Source organism: Corvus moneduloides, chromosome 4 (genome assembly GCF_009650955.1).
Source record: "Corvus moneduloides isolate bCorMon1 chromosome 4, bCorMon1.pri, whole genome shotgun sequence".
Classification (NCBI taxonomy): domain Eukaryota; kingdom Metazoa; phylum Chordata; class Aves; order Passeriformes; family Corvidae; genus Corvus; species Corvus moneduloides.
The window spans coordinates 68,720,459-68,739,610 of NC_045479.1; the positions used below are offsets into that span (position 1 = coordinate 68,720,459).

At 41.2% G+C, this 19,152-nt stretch overlaps 1 protein-coding gene across 2 annotated transcripts; it reads right to left on the bottom strand.

The window, feature by feature from the left end:
- Positions 1-1,247: 1,247 nt before the first annotated feature.
- On the bottom strand, positions 1,248-15,583 carry SEC61A2 (SEC61 translocon subunit alpha 2). Of its 2 annotated transcripts, none has more exons than XM_032106781.1 (12): positions 15,324-15,583; positions 13,722-13,789; positions 9,875-9,940; positions 8,330-8,408; positions 6,599-6,730; positions 6,349-6,458; positions 5,577-5,730; positions 4,473-4,633; positions 3,245-3,442; positions 2,850-3,041; positions 2,633-2,709; positions 1,248-2,333 (listed from the first exon to the last, which is right to left on the bottom strand). In XM_032106781.1, the coding sequence occupies exons 1-12, from the start codon at positions 15,328-15,330 to the stop codon at positions 2,147-2,149; spliced, it is 1,431 nt and encodes a 476-aa protein (XP_031962672.1). In that variant the 5' UTR covers positions 15,331-15,583; the 3' UTR covers positions 1,248-2,146. The 2 variants fall into 2 exon arrangements, with proteins under 2 accessions (XP_031962672.1, XP_031962673.1); XM_032106782.1 differs by lacking the exon at positions 15,324-15,583 and adding an exon at positions 10,788-10,934.
- Positions 15,584-19,152: the final 3,569 nt, after the last annotated feature.

Here is a 19,152-nt window from a genome sequence, read left to right on the forward strand (position 1 = left end):
CTGGAGAGGGGAGAGCTCATGGTGGTCTGCAACTTCCTCATGATGGGGAGCAGACGGGCTGGCAGATCTCTTCTGTCTGGTGACCAGTGATAGGACCTGTGGGAGTGGCCTGAAGTTGTGTCAGGGGAGGTTTAGGTTGGGTATCAGGAAAAGATTCTTCACCCGCAGGGTGGTTGGGCACTGGAACAGCTCCCCAGGGCAGTGGTCACATCACTGAGCCTGACAGAGTTCAAGAGGTGTTTGGACAATGCTCTCAGGTGAATGGTGTGACTCTTGGGGGGTCCTGCACAGGGCCAGGAGTTGGACTCAGTGAGTATCTTGTGGGTCCCTCCCAACTCAAAAATCAGAGTCGTAGAATATCCTATGAAGTAGTAATTTTCTGTGACAGGAGCAGGCACAGCAACACACAACACTGTGTGCATGCTCTGGCTTCAGTGTTTGAAACAGCAATTTTAAGAACTTCCTGTTATGATTTAGACATGCAGATGCTGTTTGCTTGTCCCAGCCCTAACTAAACTATGCAGAAAGAGACAACTGTTTTATTTGGCCTAAGATAATGACTATGACAACACCATCCACTAGTGCAAACCAGAACTGTGTAAGCCCAGCCAGGGGATCCTGCTGAAGGTACGAGGTCACTTACGTGCCCTAAGAGGGCACAGCCTTGCAGTTTTCCCTCTCCTGAGGACACATCTGTGTACCCAGGCTGCACCTTCACTCGGTCAAATCACTTCTAGGTCCATCTTATCCCAAACAAACCCTCAGTGCATCTGCACACAGTGGGCTGCTACTAATTATGTAAACAGCCACCACTGCTGAAAGGTCAGGATCCAAGAGTTTTAATAAACACATGTCAAAATCAGTCTTGCCTCTGAAATAGAGCAGGATACGCATGCATAATTAGGGAGACTTTCTGAAACAGAAAACTGCTTAAGATTTTCTTACCTTCACAAACAACATGAAGTTACTTTCAAGTTAAGTGTCAGAGAAGACAGAAGAAATGTGACATCAAAGGGAAAAAATAATTGGTTACAGCAGAGTAGAAAAGCTCAATGACTTTAAGGGGAGGAATCTTGAGATTTGTTTTTCAATTGAGACTGCTAAAAATTAATCAGAATTATATTCTAGAAAGAAAAAAAAATAAAGATGAAAAAAAGGAGCCTTCTAGACCTACCTCCCTAGCAAGGCTTGTTAGAAATTATCAAAGACTGCACATGAATTGCATCTGGCACAGATAAGACACAGGAGAGAGTTTAATTAAATAAGTTTATTGTCTAACGCTTACAGTTGTTACATCGCCGCTGTAAAGTGCGACAAATTTTCAGCAGGAACTCCCCGTTCCCCCTTTTCCAAAACTCCTATGAACTGCTTTAGGAACCAGGCCTTGTTCTTTAGACTGACAAAAGCAAAGTGGACATGAAGTTTCAGTGGCACAGTTTTCACAAGTACATGGTTGAACAGAACTGCTGGGCCGCCCTGCCAGCGTTGACGGCGGCTGCCAGGCTGCCCCACAGGAGGCCTGGGGCAAGAACCCGACTGCCCCAGCCGCAGCAGCTCCACCACAGAACCAGTTCACAGGTGAGATGAGTATCAGCCGCCGGCAAAGTGTTTGCTTGCCCACCCTCAGAGCTCAGAGAAAGGTGCCTGGGTGGAGGCACCGCAAAGGAATAAGGGCTGCTGAGTTCAGTGGTGGGGAAATGTGAGTTAAAAAAGTATAAAAAATTAATGTAAATTACAGATACAAATAATGTCAGGAATACTGGCATGTGGCAATCTGAACTCAGGTTTTTTGTTTTTCCTATTAGGGACAGGGAAATTAATTTAACATTTTACTGCTGTGTGCAAAGACGTTTACCACTCTCAAACTGATACATTTTACCATCTCACTGTAGTAGTGTCTGAACAGCAAGGTAGATGAATTGTTTCCAGCATTACAGGCAACACTAGATAATAAACAAGATAATGTAAACTTTATTCTTAAGGCAGCTGGTACTAATGCTGCACACAGGCATCGCTCAATGCCCATTACAGTAATGGGACATGTAGCACTTGAAAACAAGTAGAAAGAAAATAGCATTATTGGACTAAATGACGCATGTTGTCAAAATACTTTCCCTTTCACACGAACCATGAAATATTTGGACACCTAGAAAAATAATGCACCTACTCCTCCAACTTCAGCCTGTTCTTTTACAAATATTTCAAAATACTGATAAATAATAGTGACTGCAAGCAGAATGCCAGTGCCAGAGCCAATGGCTCCTAGAAAGTCAGCCAGTACTGAAAGGGCACCGATGCACAAACCACCAAATGCAGCTGCTGTAGGGATGTATCTGCAAAAAGGAAAAAACAGGAAAGAAAAACGTAAAAATCAAGGTATCTATCTTTTACAAATATGGAAGAGATTCAATTCAAATTATCTCATTATACCACTTAAAAAAAGACACTATAGGTTAATCTCTAATCTGCTGCTATAACTTCTTTTGCATAATTAGGAAAAGGCAACAGCGGAATGGGAACAATCTTTCCTTTTGCAGTGGAAACAGGTATCAGATTTTTCCGAGAATCTCTGCTCTGGTTGACGCTTCCCCAGCACTCTTCACCATCCACCTGGAAGTCAGCATTTCCTTACCTGTTAAGCTCATGAACCATTGAAGTATCCCTGTGGCCTCTCATCACCATTTGCTGTTCTTTGAGTTGCTTGGCAACCTGCAGAAAACATTATTTTATGAAACTGCTGCACTGTTTCACAGTCACTTGATGTTTACTGGCATAACAACCATCACTCAGTAGCTGGTCAGTTCTAAACCAGAAGCACTGTTTGAAAACAATTAAGGTAGAACACCTACATCTTTTGCTGATGAGCCAGACACCTCAATCCAAGTCTTGGAGAAGAATGCACACGATCCCAACATAAATATTATATAAACTATTACATGGACAGGATCCTCAAATATTGCACCCATGGATTCTGGAGGGGACAAGTAGTAGCACAGGCCACCAACGGGGTAAGAGCGAGCAGGGCCACCTCCACTGACGTCCTGAGAGGGGAAGAAAAAGGCAGTTAGTTTTCTCACAGACATCCCACATTCCTGTCCTGTATTTATAAAGGAATTCCTGTTCAATGTTTATAAGTTTTTATCTACAAATGTTAAAAAGTATTCCAGTTGGTTAAATACCAAGGTTTCACATCTAAGTAAAAATGCAAATAATTTTATGCAGCTAAAATGTGATAAATACTTACTGCCCACTGTCCCAGTAAGTTCACCAAGAAGTTGCCACTAAAACGAACAGACAACATCTGGGAAATGACGTAGAGGTTTGACACTAAGGCAGACTGCAGAATGATGGGAATGTTGGAGGTATAGAACAGCTTGATGGGATAGCTGCTGTACTGCCCACGGTATCGTGCAGACTTGATGGGTAAATCCACTCGGAATCCCTGCGGCGAAGAACACAAATGCACCAGGGTTAACTTCCGAGACACAAGGAATTCCCACTATGCCCCAAAGCTATTCCTGACCATGCAGTTCTTGCTAGATAAACATGGAGTGCAAGGTCTGAGACAGTAGAGCCCAAAGGCTTTCTGCTACAGCCTGGATTACAAATTTTACGGACTTCAAAGTGTTACTGGTTGGTTGTATTACATTCTTTTCACGTAAACATGGTTTCTCATCTGCTAACTGGTACTCCTGTAAAATACATTTTATAGAACAGGGGTTGATAAAAGCCTGTAATGGCTTCTAACTCAAGTAGCCAGTTACCAGCAGGCTCTTGTGTAGTAAGCCCAGTTTTCTGGGGCAGGATCCTGTGTGAGTACACCCAAGAAAAACCACATGAACTTGAAAACCTGGTATTTCTTTTCTTTTCTTTTTTTTTTTATTGCCAGCATTCAAACTCAACAACTTAAAAAAAAATTTCAAAATCACATTTTAGCCCCCCCCAAAATATCTTCATATGAATCCTCCTTTAGTGTCCATTTTAGTAGATACTTAAGATTTAGAAAGAAACACTAATTAAATGTTTCAAGAAAATTAGGGAAAAACTGGTAAGCTATGCAGTCTTCTAGAACAAATCTGTCATACACACCTCAAAGAAGCAAAGTTCTCCAGCTCTGTCCAAAAGTATTCTTTGAAGTCAATGATGAATATTAAGAATATTATTGGTGTGATGCAACCATTGCAGTACCAGCATCCATTTTATTAAAAATATTCTCATAATATGTATGGCATTTAATGGAATGTGAGATTACACACTGAGTGCAAGTAGGCCTGACTGTAAAATCTAACAGCTTTACAGTCACAGAGGTAATTGTTACTGAAATAACAACACTGAAATAAAAAGAGTTTGTTACTCAAAGCTAAGATACTTCAGTTACTCTGGCTTAAACCTTCCCATCTTTTCCCAATGACTGCAGTGTCCAGGATCCATGTGCACTTCTACCTCTGCAGAGCTGCTGTGAGGAGTTTTACCTGGAAATAGATGACTACAGCAAACACAAACACTGTAGCAATCAGGTTCATGAGATTGGGCAGATTCTGTCGGTAAAAAGCCTCCCGCAAAGCCCGGACTTTGTCGGTTCGTGTGGCCAGGAGATGGAATAATGCAATCACAGCACCCTCAAACTCTGTCCCTGCATGAAGCAAAAAAGTGAAAGAAAGGTTAATCTCCAAATTAAAAACATTTAAAAAGAAGTACCTTTCTTTTGGAAATTTTAAGTATGACAAACAGAAAATTTGATACGATAGGACATGGATCCTGTTATAACAAATATGTCACAATACAGAACTCTTTTTTAGCTTATGGAATGTAGAATGATCTAAAAAAACATTATTCCTGGTTAGAAAAGCCAAAAAACCCCATCAGAGTCACACACATGGAAGAATGCTCCCTTCCTTCCTTTTCTGGGAGCAGGAGGATGTTTGGAAGGAAGAAATAATAAACAAGGTGAAAAACAACTTTTAGAAGAACAGTAATAAAAATGCAACAGAACTACTAAGAATTAGGTTCAAATGAAAGCAAACTAAAAACATGGCTCAGGATTTCAAATGAATGCAGTTCCTTGATGCTGTATCTTAAAGTGGTATTTCAGGGGTCTCAGAACAACCAAATGTTGTCGAAGACCGGCTGAGGAATGAAGAGATTGCAATCTCTGAAGAATCAAACCAGCTTACAGTAACTCAGAGGCACCAACTACAAAAGTATCCTATAGCCACAAACAACAGCTGGATCACAAACAACTCCTCTGAATGTACAGTATTTCCTGTCTTCTCTATTTCCATGGACTAAGTGATGATAAAACAAGACTATTTCAGTTTGGAAATCCAAAACTTTTCATTCAAAGGACTTCAAGTCCCATTTTAACTGCTGCACTTCAAATCAGCCAAGGCAAACTTGTACCAATCTCCATGTAAATCAGACATTTTTATCTTCAATGTTAATTGGACAACTGACTTCAGAAGCCAATCATGACACTAAAACTTTTTTTTTAAATGCCATCCAATAAACTTCTGATAGTTAGTGTGTAGTATACACCCACTGAAACATGTTGTGACTGACTGTAACTGCACACATACCTCTGCCAGTGTTGATGGTAGTGGGACTGAAAGCTTTCCAGACAATGGTTTCACAGATATTGGTAGCAATAAACAGGGAAATACCAGACCCCAATCCATAACCTTTCTGTAGCAACTCATCTAGCAGCAACACAATCAAACCAGCCACAAACAGCTGTGAGAAAAGAAACAAAACTGAGCAGAAACAAGAATAAATCAAGTCAAGAGCTGTGTATTAATTCCCTGCTTCAGTATTTTCATCATGTTGGAGAATGATCATTAAGTGTTTCATCCAAATGTCATTCATGCAGTGTTTCTGCCCTCTCACATACCAAGGCCTGTACATCTCACCTGGCAATGAGCTCTGTGCCTTTTTTTCAAGGCAGACACAACAAACAGATTACTCAGTAATAACTTTTTTTCTAAAACAATGTTTAAGTTTGTGCATTTACTGCTTTGTTCTACAGGAGAATGTCTCAAAGCTGCAGCTGTGCCATTTAGTGAGAGTTCCTCCACAGCGTTGAACAGCAGCCACTGTTTCCTAAGTCCACCAATTCCTGTATTTTCAATTAAGCAGCCACTCCTACCTGAAATACTTTTGATACTAACTACCCCACCACTCTCGTCCTTTATGGAACATTTAGAATTTCTCATATATAGACAGATAAAATGATGATGTTTTACAGCATTAAAAATAAATAAATTGAAGTCACCCAGACATAGGAAGATTTTTCCTTCCAGCTATACTGTATCTAACCAGTCTCAGTTACACACAAAATAGCTCATTACAAACCTGAATTATAATAAGAAGACAAATTCCAGCACCCATTTCAGCAGGATCTCCATACATTCCAGTCATAACATACACAATGGCTTGCCCAATGGTAATAATCATCCCAAATACTAAAACAAGAGAGAAAGCAAATCCTTTAAAAAAATCTGAAGTCACCTACCAAAGAAATCTCATATCTAGTACCACTTAGGCAGGCTGCTTTCCCAAGAATAAAAATACACTCAGTAATTTTAATTGGAACACTTCTTACATTTCTGAGCTCCATTGAACAAGGCTCTGTCTTTCGGAGTATCACCAACTTCAATGATCTTTGCTCCTGCCAGCAGCTGCATGATCAAACCTGATGTCACAATGGGTGAGATACCCAATTCCATCAAAGTACCTAAAAAAGAAGAAAAATTAATACAATTGCCATTCAAGCACCTCTCCTAAAGCATTAGGTCTCTTGAAAGGTTTTTGACCTATAAAGTTTATTTTTAATAATGCTTCCAATATGTATATTCCTGTACAGGTATGACAAAGACAGTTATGGCCTCACAAAAGGCTGCTGTGTTAAAATCTGTAATTTTGAAGGCAGCATGGAAAACCCATATAGCTTTTAATTACAAATATTTTTGTGGAACCACACTAACACTGAAGGCCAATGCACGCTGAACTCAGCTTTTTTTGGCATATCCTCAAGGAACCTTTCACTGGACAGCATCTTGTCCCTGGTTGTTTATTCTGTCAGTGTTTCAATGTCACATTTTCCAAAAGTTTAGTTTTGCAGATCCACAGTTTCTGAGAACATTGCCCTTGGAATCACTGACTCTAGTTTAGGATTAAATTAGTTCTTAACAAAACAAAGACTGTCATTAAAATGTTCTTACTCTGACAACTCACTGGCACAGTGTCACTGAGGTATCAACTTCCAAATGTATGCAATTCAAAGAGGGAAAGCATTAAAATAATTATTATAATTTCGTTCTTTCATACTTGTATCCTGGAGTTTACATGTTAAATATTACATCACCTCTCATGGAAATCTCTATTCCTCCAGCAGCTAGAAAATTAGGATGTCAAAAACTTCAGCATTCACCTCACATCCTCCAATGACTTCTAGTCAGTTGACTTAAGTGAAAATTCACTTTCCCACTCCTGCTTTTTACTGCTGTCTCCCTAGCCTTTTCTTGGCCACTGTTACCATTCTGTCTGGGTAGTGGGCAGCATATTTAGTATCATACACTGCTAGGGACGCACCAAATTCTGCAAATTCTGAAGTAGAGTTTGAAGCAGAGAACTTCTTTACCTTACTATCCTCACTCGTGTGACAAAATCTGCTACTCCTAAGTAAGGAGTACCTTCACATTAGAGGGTTCCAGTGATTTTCTTACTTCCAGCCAATTTTCCAAGCTCCAGATGAGATCAGTGTCCTCATTTAGAGTCACGCATGACTGGTCACCCATCTTAAGTTTCAGACTTCTAGCATCAGCTTGAATTTTCTTATACATCTGGTTGTGTTCCACTTTACTCTTCTAAAATAAGTTAGTTTGGTTTTGCTAAACTTTATGCCTAATCATCTCTGCCTTTAGCTTTTCCACCTAGAAAATTACTCACCCATAACACTGCCAAACTATTATGAAGTGTAACTGACTTGCACAGGTGAGGGATTTCCTAATCAACACCCTCATACTGCACATTAGTGCAGTTCTGAAATGGAAAGCCAGAAGATTCCCTGTTCCATATATTAGTTAGACTGCTCTAAAATCCTGAATGCAATCATCCCAAAACTTGTCAATAAATATTAATCTCATTGGCATCTCAAAGAAATCCTGTTCTTAAGACGAAACATGCCTCAAGTACCGATTTTAATTACATCAGTGCTAAGAACTTTACAAAGTCTTCCAGCCTGATGTCTGGGTTGTGTGGAATTTAACAGCCAACTGTTTTTCTCCTGGTCTGTTTATCCCGATAGGAAGCAGAGGAAAGAGTAAGTACCAACCTCTGTTTGATGCAAGAATGACTCGCATCCAATAGAAGGGGTCTGCAGAATCTGATGACATGATTCCAAACAAAGGGATCTGTCAAAGAGCACAACAACGTTAAACAGATACACACAATTAGCATTCATTAATACAAAAATCTTAGCATGTAATGGTTCAACTGTTACACTGTTTAAATTTTTTTTTAAATTAAACTAGAGGTACCATCTCTTTCAATCCTCCAACAGGGGCATAACTCAGAGGACTAAACTAAGACCCTTCTACAGGAAAAACAGAAACCCCTAGAAAGAAGAAGTTTAAATATTGAAATTCTAGAGATAGAAATATGTTTTGAAAAATCCCACACAGAACTGTCAATGCTAGACAAGTTCATAAAAAACTTCCAATATTCTGTATGTCAATATTGAGGGATTTAGAGCTCTTCAATAAAAAGAGCTTCCTAATCACCAAAACAAGAGAGTAGGAATCCAGGCAATCTTCGAGATCAATTTCTGAAAACTCTAGTCTGCACCATCTGTTTTCCTTATACAACTACTATAATCTCTCATATAGATTCAATACTCTAATTATGCATACATCCAGCTGCTAGTAAACACAGATAAACGACATTACTTTCTAGCTCTAGTATCATTCCCACTTTCTCCTTTCAAAAAAAAGGTAGGTACAAGAGCTGGGTTTTAGCCTTTAAACAGTCCTTCGGAGCTGAAATCAAAACTATTAAACTATTGCCCTGCAGTCTGCAATGGCTGCATTAATAAACATAAGCTAAAAACCCTGATTCTCAAATGTACAGTTAGTTTTAAATCTTGCAAGAGGTCTACAAGTTCTAAAAAATGTATATCAAGTAATAAATGGATTCTCATTTTCTTCAGTATCCAGGTATTCTTTAAAGAAAAAAAAAAAAACCCTCCACTGTTTACATCCCAAGCACAGGTTCTAGGAACACCTACAACTATGAGTAATAAGGATTACATAAATGTTTACAAAGACAGGCATTTTGGAGGGGTTTTAACTAACAACTTTACCAGGATATTCACAAAAAACAAGTTCTAAATGTCAACTTAAACACTTCACAGAAACATTTTCCTCCAATCTTTACAATCCATCAACTTGTTGAAGAGGAATTTGGTAAAAAGTCACTTTGATTCAGTTTTCACACTTGTGAGTGCTAAAATTTAAATGTAGCTATGAACAGAGGGTAAACAATGCATTGAATTGCTCAGTTTGTTTATGCTGCTCAATAAATAATTATCTTGGCTGTTTACCCTGCAGCCATTATCATCATTTGACAGGACCTTTTTAACAAGAAAAAAAGTTACGCATTTCTGACTAAATAAAAAGCATTAGTTTCTAAAAACATCTATGATCAACAATCAAGAGATTCTAGAGATTTCAGAGAACCAGGTTTTCTGAACTGAACTTTAAATACTTTAACATAATAATAAAACCTGAAACTGGTAGGTCAATATGAGACACTCATGCTTTCAGTATACTTCTTACGTACAGAACACACATTTTCTGACACAGACAACATCAATACCTACCTGGCAGCACACTAAGAAAATGAAGAGTGTGATGGCTGTCCATAGCACCTTCTCTCTGAACTGGATCTACAGGACAGAGCAGAGATACGGATGTGTTCACTGTATACAGAACTTCCACTGCACTCTCACAACAGTACTAAATGCTGTTATCATTCAGAATTCAATGCAAAGATATCAAACCAGAGAGCATCACTCCTCATTGGAACTTACTTTTAATATGATTTCAGATTTGAGAGAGAGAGACAAAGGTAACTTATGTGGGACTGGCAGACATTCAGCCACTAGACTATATTTTATCTACAGTATTCTAATACAGTGGGTATTTACAGAAGAGCAACAGCATGGCTAAAATCATGGACTTACCAGAGCAAACATGAAAGATTAATGCAAAAAACTTATCTTCAGTGTTTAGTGCTCTAGGCTTCAACAGAAGTTGTGTAAAGCCGGGTTACTAAACTAAAGCACTATAAAGTTTTTAGAGGAACTGAACTGTTGTGAAGAGAAGTGATAAAAACGAGAAGAACCATGAGTTTTTGACAGCAATTCAGAATATTTAGAATTAAGTTCTTCAAAGGAACATAGAGGAAGTTTTAAATTCATCATTATGTTCATGGACATATATCACAAAATGATTTTTAAAGATTCTTTGTTTTCCTCCAAAATATTTTTATTGATGTAGGTTATCTATTACTTTAAAAAGAATGCCAGACCAATGATCACTAGTCATTATTTAATTGAAGAGAATCTCAGGGTCACAACATTTGAGGCACCTGTAATTAGTGCCAGGTACAAGAAGAGAGGAATCACAAGATTTAAGTTTGAGCCAGAGGATTCCTCAAAGCATGAGACAGGAAGAAATGCACTTGAAGAGAGCAGAGAGAGCTGAGATGCAGGGTTATGTTCAAGTTCCCACCTCTCCTCCAGGGACTGTAAACCTGAGGGTTAAGTGTGTTCACCGCAGACAAGTGTAGAGCAGCTACTAAAACATGACATGAACTAACACATAAGAGAGATACAGCAGAAATGGTTGGAGCTCTCTGCCTCCAACCACTGAATCTGCCTGTGGAGAAGTAATAAGAAAAAGGATTAGTGCCTGGTTTAATTGGTACTGAACACCCACAAATGAGCAACTACAAACCAATGCAGCAGCAGCACAGGTCCTCAAGCAAAAGGAAACCCAGAATGTAGTCTACATCTTTATAAGTGAAACCATGCACTTAGAAGCAAAATAATCCAAGTAATTTAATTTATTTCCTGCTACTGCCTCACTCTTAAAAGAGGACAGATGCTAAAAATACTTACAGCACAGAGTTATAAAAAGAAAAATAGTGACAGCAGGAAATAAATCCAAACAAAACGTTGTGTTAGACTATGCAGTGCTGACCCACTTTACCAAGTCTGAACTCCACAATTCAGATTTTAAGCATAGCCTTCTAAAACCAAAAATGCTTAACCAACTTATCTCTACAGCCTCACAGTTAACATTGGCTTCAGAGGCATCAGTGAAAGTCTAAAACTGCTCTGGTTCTCCCTGTAACTGTGGTGAGTAAGAGCATTAGAGAAATTCTGCATCACCCAAATCACAGTTGTTCACAAGGAAAACAGTCTCTATGAGTAAAGAAGACAAAAAAGAAAAAGGAGTCATCCAAATCCGTATGTCAGGAATGGCAAAATACAGAGTGGTACCAAAATATTCTAGCCACAAATGCTAACAAGCACAGGGACAGTAAATTTCACCATCTGATCTGATTCAATTGGACATTTTCTTCCTTTGACATTTTCCTTAAATCATGTGAAAATGAAGGGACGTGAGCATTATCATCTTAGTGCTCTGAACAGTGTGTTCTTCTTAGAAAATCTGTGCATGAGGGAAATAGGAGCCCATTCTACTAACTACAAAAGTAGCAATCACTTTTGCTAATCAAGTTGGCCAAAACACAAAAGCAACACTCCCTAGAGACAGAAGAAACCACTTCCCTCATAACAATAATGGCAAAATGATTCAGTGAGGGCCCAACTGAATCAAAACATCATCTTCACTTAACAATCAATACATGTTTAATGAAAATTAATCTCTTTTTCTATTTGGTTATCTAAATTTCTTGTTCTGGCCCTAAACCAATCCACTAAAACCATTACTGGTCATATCTGCCTGTGACAGCTTGCAAGAAAACAATAAATTATAGAGAATTGGAGTTACATGGAATGACCTAAATCACTTTACAAACTACACAGCAACAAGGAACATGACTGAAAATGGTCTCAGGGCTCTTCAGCCTAGGAAAGATGTTCCAAATTATATTTTCACTTTAAATTTGTACAAAGCTGGCAGTTGGCAGCCATTGTCTAGACAGCAACCTAAATAGCAGTAAAGACAAAGTGACCCAAATAGACAGGACAGGAATCTTGGCACCTCTCTGAGCATCCTTCATCTGCTGATAGACAACAAGGACAGATCAAGCCCCTCTTCCTCTCTGGCAAACAGCATCTGCCAGTGAGTTTTAGAGAAACATCAGTATCTGTAGGTTTGTGTCAGCTTTCTCTTCTCACTCATCTCACGAGACAAAAATGGGATGGCTGTAACCAGCTAATCATGATATGCCATAAATCAGCACCAAAAGATTGCACCAAGGTTCCCCACTGCAGAAGCAAAGATGGGCCCCTGCCACCCAGAGCTGGTGCATCCAAGCCTCAGCATGCGGGTCTGGCTCTGGAGATTCCTGCTCTGAAAACGCCTTTGTCTGACCTAAATAATTTGTTTAGAAATCCATCCCAAGGCTGAAAGATGCTGGAAAGCAACTAGGTAAGACAGATGGATCAAAGAGCCAGGGGTCAAATCCCAGTCTTAAAAAAATCAGTTCCAGAGGGCCATAATCATCAGTTTTTACTGCATCTTCTCCATTTAATCCAGCAGGCTCAGCTGTGGTCACTGGCACAAACACTTCTGAATCCAGTCCTAGCTTTTGGAAACCTCTCATTAACCAAGGAGGATCCTCTGGGATGGTGTCATGCTCCCAGTTAAGCATTTCCTTTGAAGAACATAAAAAACCAACATTTAGCTCTTAAGGAATTTTCATGGAAGTCATGACAATATTAAGTCAATTTGTTACTCTAATTAGATTGTTTGTCACCTGAGCAATATGTGCTTGCTTGAGTTTTGAAAGTAAAAAATGGTGTTTGGTTGGCCTTTTTTTTTGGACAAGGCAGTTCTCTTCCTGATCTGTAGAAATTACCTATTTTTAATCTAGAAAATGTGCCAAGAAATGGAAGGAGTTTCAAGGGCTAGAGGACTTGAGAGATCAGCTGTAAGTGATCTGAGTTCATTGATTTCAGATCAAAGAGAAACATCACATCCAGTAGGTGAACAGGGAGCAATTACCTGAACTGTACCACAGATCACTTTCCCACTTCAGCAAGGTGAATCATAGCTATGGGTGTAGGAAATACTTTGTGGGAAGAATTAAATTTGTGTTTCCTGATCTAAAGAAAAATTATTTTCCAAGTAATATACAAGCCAGCTCAAAGCCAACAGTAGGATCCACAGAAAAACAAAGCTTGAAAACTCTGTTCTAGTATATTAAAATACATCACACTGAGCTGAAACTAAATAAACTTAATCTAGAATTGAGATTTTAAAAAAATGAGTTAGCATAATTACTAAAGGGAACGACTTACCAGAATTCATCATCACAGTAATGTTTTACCTTAACATGGGTTCCCCCTGCTCCAAAGAATATGTTCTACTTTAGGGCCCACTGTCAGTATCTATGTTGGAGCCTGGACTAGAATATCACAATATTCCCTCCTCTGTGAACTAATAAATGTAAGAACATAATGTGGCACTCACTTTTCTTTCCGGTTTCTGGATTTCAGGTAACACTGCACAGAATGGCTTAATAACTTCTAAAAATTTTACTGTTCCAGAAAAACAAACACACAAACACAAAAGAAGACAGAAAAATATATTAATGAACATTTGTGAATTTATAAAACTTCACAGAACTTAGTTTAGCTTCCAAAACTGTCTGAAAATTAATACCCTCTTCTTAAAACAGCTGAAAACAGGGCAAAAATGTGAAATAGAATTCTCGTTCTAACCAGATTTGGCCCATTCTTTTTATCACAGCTGGAATGATTTTAGAGAAGTGGTACTGTATGTATCACCAGAAGTGAACTGAATTGTATTCCATCTAAAAATAAATGACCTAGTATCAGTCTGTGCTAGTTAAACACAGAACGATACTGACATCAAAAGGTACCCATGTAGAGATTACAATCTTGTGTTTACTGAAGTACTTAGCTGAAAAAATAATTCCGTTATTAAGATATGTTAAGAAATTGTAATTTAAATCAGCGGAACACTTATTCTGATTGGAACTTCAGGGGATTTTATTTTAGCTTTTAATATATCTCTCTTCACAGTTTCCCCTTTAAAAACACAGAAAAGCTCAACACTGTGAGCAGTTTTTCTGGGAAAAAAATTAAACCAGTTTAAAAAAAAAAAAAAAATCAAAGCATTTGTGCTTGGTGAGGAATTTGCCCTCCAAAACTTGAACATTATTCTCAGCCCTGACACGCTGGGACAGACATAAAAAACCACCATCGGTTCCTTTTCAAAGAGAATGCATTTATTACACTGTAGAATGCATTTATTACACTGTAAGTAACATTCTGGTTGTAGTGCCATGTTTATATTTACACTCTGATGTGACATACGTCTCCTCTATTTATCCCAAGGCCTCAGACGGCTCGTTGGAAGGTGCACCTCGCTCCACGGAGCGTGGCACAGCTCTGACATGAACAAGATGTCAGAGCATCATGGAATGGGTCAGGTTGGAAGGGACCACAGTGGCTCATCTGAGCCAACCTCCCTGCTCACGCAGGGCCATCCCAGAGCACATGGCACAGGGCTGTGTCCAGACAGTTCTGGAATATCTCCAGTGACAGAGACTCCACACCCTCTCTGGACAATCAGTTTCAGTGCTTGGTCACTGCACAAGACAGAAGTTTTTCCTCATGTTCAGGTGGAACTTCTTGTGCATCAGTTTCTGCCCGCTGCCTCTTGTCCTATTGGGTGGCACCACGGAGAAGAGCCTGGTCCATCCTCTTGATACCCTCCCTTTAGACACTTATACACACATATATGTGCATAAAGGGTATATATACTATATATATAGTGTATATAGTGTGTATATATACATAGTAGGGCTGGAGTGGAAGAGGACACCCCACCACGAAGCAGTGTCCGGCCTCACGCTTTGCCCGGCAGCACCGACCCTGTGCGGGGAGCGAGCGCTCAGCACCCCCGGCCCTGCCTGCGGCGGCACCCGAGACACGGCGCCCCCTCACCGGCCACGGGCCACCGCCCACGTCCTCCCCGCGCTGCCCGGGACCGCTGTCCCCCACGCCGGGTCCCGGCCCGCTCCCTCCCGGCTCTGTCCGCACTCACTGCCCATGGCGGTGGCGGCCCGGCCGCGGTCCCAGCGCTGTCACCGCTGCTGTCGCCGCCGTCACGTGACGCGCGCTGCGGACGGGCCGTCCCTCCCCGCCCGGGGGGACACGGCGGTACCGCCCTCACCGAGCGCCCCCCGCGCCCTTCCCCAGGCGAGGGGAACCGGATCGGCGGGATCGGCGGGGAGCGGTGGCCGCCGCGGCGGGATCAGGCTGAGGGCGGGCAGCCGCCGCGGCGAAGGACCGCGCTCCCGGAGTGCTCCGCGCGGCGCGAGGGGCGGGCACGGCCCCTCACCGCCACACCTCAGCCCTGCCCGAGCTCGCAGAACTCCCCACCCCTCACTCGCTCACGCAGGCCTCAGGGGCTTTGAGCTTTCTGTGATGTTGTTGGTACAGCAGTACCAGGTGAAAAGCAGAGCTTCAGCGGTTTGGTACCAAAGGGTTTTAATAACAGCCCAATCCACCCGTATTGACAGATGGATGTGATAATTTCACAGGGTGAAAGGACATTGGGCCATTGGAGCATGTCCAAAGTTTGAACTGCAACCGAGCTGGAAAAGGGTCTGAAGCACAAGTTCCATGAGGAGCAGCTGAAGGAGCTGGGATTGCTCATCCTGGAGAAAGGAGGCTCAGGGTGACCTTCTCACTCTCTACAACTCCCTGACAGGAGAGTGTAGCCAGGTGGGGGTCGGGCTCTGCTCCCAGACAACCAGCGACAGGATGAGAGGACGTGGCCTCAAGCAGCAGCAGGGGAGGTTTAGATTGGACATTGGTAGGAATTTCTTCACAGAAAGGGTGATTAGACATTGGAATGGGCTGCCCAGGAAGCTGGTGGAGTGACCATGCCTGTGGGTGTTTAAGGAAAGCCTGGATGAGGCACTCAGACCACGGCACTGGTTGACAAGGTGGTGATCAGTCATAGGTTGGACTCAACGGTTTTGGAGGTCTTTTCCAACCCAATTGATTTTGTGATTCTGTGAAGTAAACCTGACAGCCTATTCCAATATCATCCCACAATCACCAAAACAGGTATCACACCTACAGAGCTCTCAGTTACAAGAGCCAGTGGTCTGTAAAATTAGGATTATCAGAATTTACTGCAAGATTTAGATATGACAATTTAAAATAGTATTTATTCTTTCTGAGTAACTCATCCTATTCAAGCACAAGCTTGAAATCTTCCTGTATTAGGCTAAGTTACCAAGAGAGAACACAAAATGTGTGAAGCATTAGGGCTCCTCCAAAACTTTGAATCTCTATTTTGGATTGCACTCTACATTCCCTAAGAAATTCTCTTAACCAAGACCTTGCTACAATATCTAAACAACTTTGCTCAATAGCTTTCGTTATCTGAAATCACTTAGAGAAGTTTTTTCTTCCAGTTTTATATAGTCATAATTTTACAACTACTAATGAGGAACTCCATAGCAATTACTTTCACCTAGAGTTCTTGTACAGTCTGACAAATGCCCCTAATTTATGGGCCTGGAAGTTTACTTGTAGATTATAATCTCCAAGTAATAGCTGGGTTAGTAGCTAAGATTCAGGAAGTTTGTTGTAATCACCCTTTGTTCAGATTTTTAGCCATACTTATCTTAGAAGTTCATTAAATTACAGGTTTTGTTAGCAAACTTTCCTGTCTCTAAGTCACTGGCCTCTGTTTTGGTGATTGATAAAAGGTCCAGGAGGTTTCTCCAGTCCATACTAATACAGATGCATCTCTTCATGTGTGCTGAGTGAATGTTTCTATGTCACCCACGAGTGGGTTCCCACTGACAGAAGCAAAAAAGTCAAAATGCAGTATTGTTTTCTTTGCTTATTCAAAATACTACGGTATTCAGAACGTTTCACCTTCAAAGTTCAGACTGTATTTTTTAAATCTAAACTAACATCACTGTTACTAAAATACTTGTTTTAATATGTTTGTTTTCCTGGTGTATTTTCTTTCTGTCCCTGAGAGTTTCTGCTGCCTTAATGAACTGGTCAACCTAACAACTCATTCCTTCAATGTCTTTACTTCTTTTCATTCTAGTCTTGCACTTCTGGAAATCCTGACACACCACAATGCACAAATGCTGTAACTCTCTCTCTCTTTCTAGTTAGCTCCTTGCTATCTAACAGCAGATAAGGGTTTGCTTCTCCTTGTGCTAATGACTCACAGAATTTCCTGTCCAAGGATTGAGACCTGCTCTGTTACCCACTCACCCAACTTGTGTAGCATTTTAGGCACCTGGTGTGACTCTTGGGGTGTCCTGTGCAGGGCCAGGAGCTGGACTCGATGATCCTTGTGGGTCCCTTCCAACTCAGGATATTCTATGGTTCTATGATTCTAATTTCTGCTTCTCTTTTCCCCAAAGCAAAAGCAATTCAGCACTGTGCAGGGATGTCCCAGCCTGCATGCAGAGAAGAGCAAGGCGCACAGATGGAAAACAGCCTCACGTGCATCCAAAATTGGTGGGAGAAACAGAGTTAGCCCCCAAGTCAGCAAGTGCTCTGCCTTGCTCCTGGGAGCTGTAAGCCATCATGCAAGAGCAGTGTTCTGCAGGCAGTCTGCAACAGCTGACTGAGAAAAGCTGTGCTCAAGCTCTCCCTTCCTACCCCAGTATCCCTGCGGAGCTCCATGGCACACCAGTGGGGCTTGGGGCATTGAGCTGAGCAGCCCTACAGAAATAGCTTTGTCTCCCACCAGGAGGATCAAACAGGGTCGGAACACTTGAGCATCCTTTACCTGGTTGGATAACCAGACCTGCACAGCCCGTGGGGGAGTGGTCTGTAATAAGGTCAGGTTTGGGCCACGTGAAACTCAAAACACGGGGTCTGTTCTTCCCTTGTGTGCACTGTCATAGTGAAAAACTGTGGGTTTACGTAATCATCAGCGTGCAGTCAAGGCTGGTGATTGCGCTCTACAACTTCCTTGGCTACAGCTGCAGCCAAAGCAACGTTACTCTTCAGCTTCCTTTTTCTAGTTATCAGCAGAAATTTAAAGCAGAATATGCCTTGATTAGATAAAGCTATTCAGGATATGCAGGAGGTTGTGCAGTTTGCTAGAGCAAAGTGGGAGAAACATGATTTCATGTTCCTGTGATGGATGTGCTAAAGCAGTGATGTGAAACATCACAGAATAGAGGTTACAGAGGTTATTTCTGGGTCAATATGGAGTGAATGAATAAATATGTGAATTAACTAGGATGAAATACTAAAGCAGGCTTCAGAGATGATTTTGGGACCTGTCTCCTGAAGTGAATGCACGCCTTGCCTGTCATCTGCCCTTTCCCACCCACCATGACTTTTCATCTGCAAGTGCTGGATCTAGTTAAACTCCACTTGTTTCTTTTCAGAAATGTCTCTGGCTCACAGTGAGTTTGGATTACTTAAACACTGCTTGCCCAGGTAACTGAGAAGAGCAAGGAGGTGCCAACTTCACCCTGAAACCAGGAAAGGAAAAATTCTGGGAAAAATCCTGTGGTGGCAAGAATGCTGCTCTGGGGCAGTCAACACTGGGCTCAGCCTGGGATGCCCATCTTCCATTTGGCTTCATTATTCTCCCACTTAACCTCAATGTTTTGGTCCTTTATCCTTTGTTTCCCAATAAAGACTGATTTTTTTCCTTTCTGCAGATGACAGCTGTGCTCAAACCATCCCTTGGGATTTCTCACCCTCTGGGTGAGAAAAACAGTGGTGCCTGAAGCTTTCAGGAGCCATCCTGCAAGGTCCCTGCAATGGGAATCCTGCTTTAACAACTCCTGCACTGAGAAGAACACCAACAGCCACAACAGATTGCATTCCTGGCCCTCAAGGAAAGAAAAAAGAGAGAATCCACAACATTC

Bases quoted from the DNA above. Each gene is read 5' to 3' on its own strand.
- SEC61A2 (XM_032106781.1), bottom strand. The intron at 4,634-5,576 runs GTATGTGTGCAG...TGCTTCATGCAG, and splicing joins TACCATCAACACTGGCAGAG to GGACAGAGTTTGAGGGTGCT. The intron at 3,042-3,244 runs GTAAGTATTTAT...TTCCCCTCTCAG, and splicing joins ACTTACTGGGACAGTGGGCA to GACGTCAGTGGAGGTGGCCC.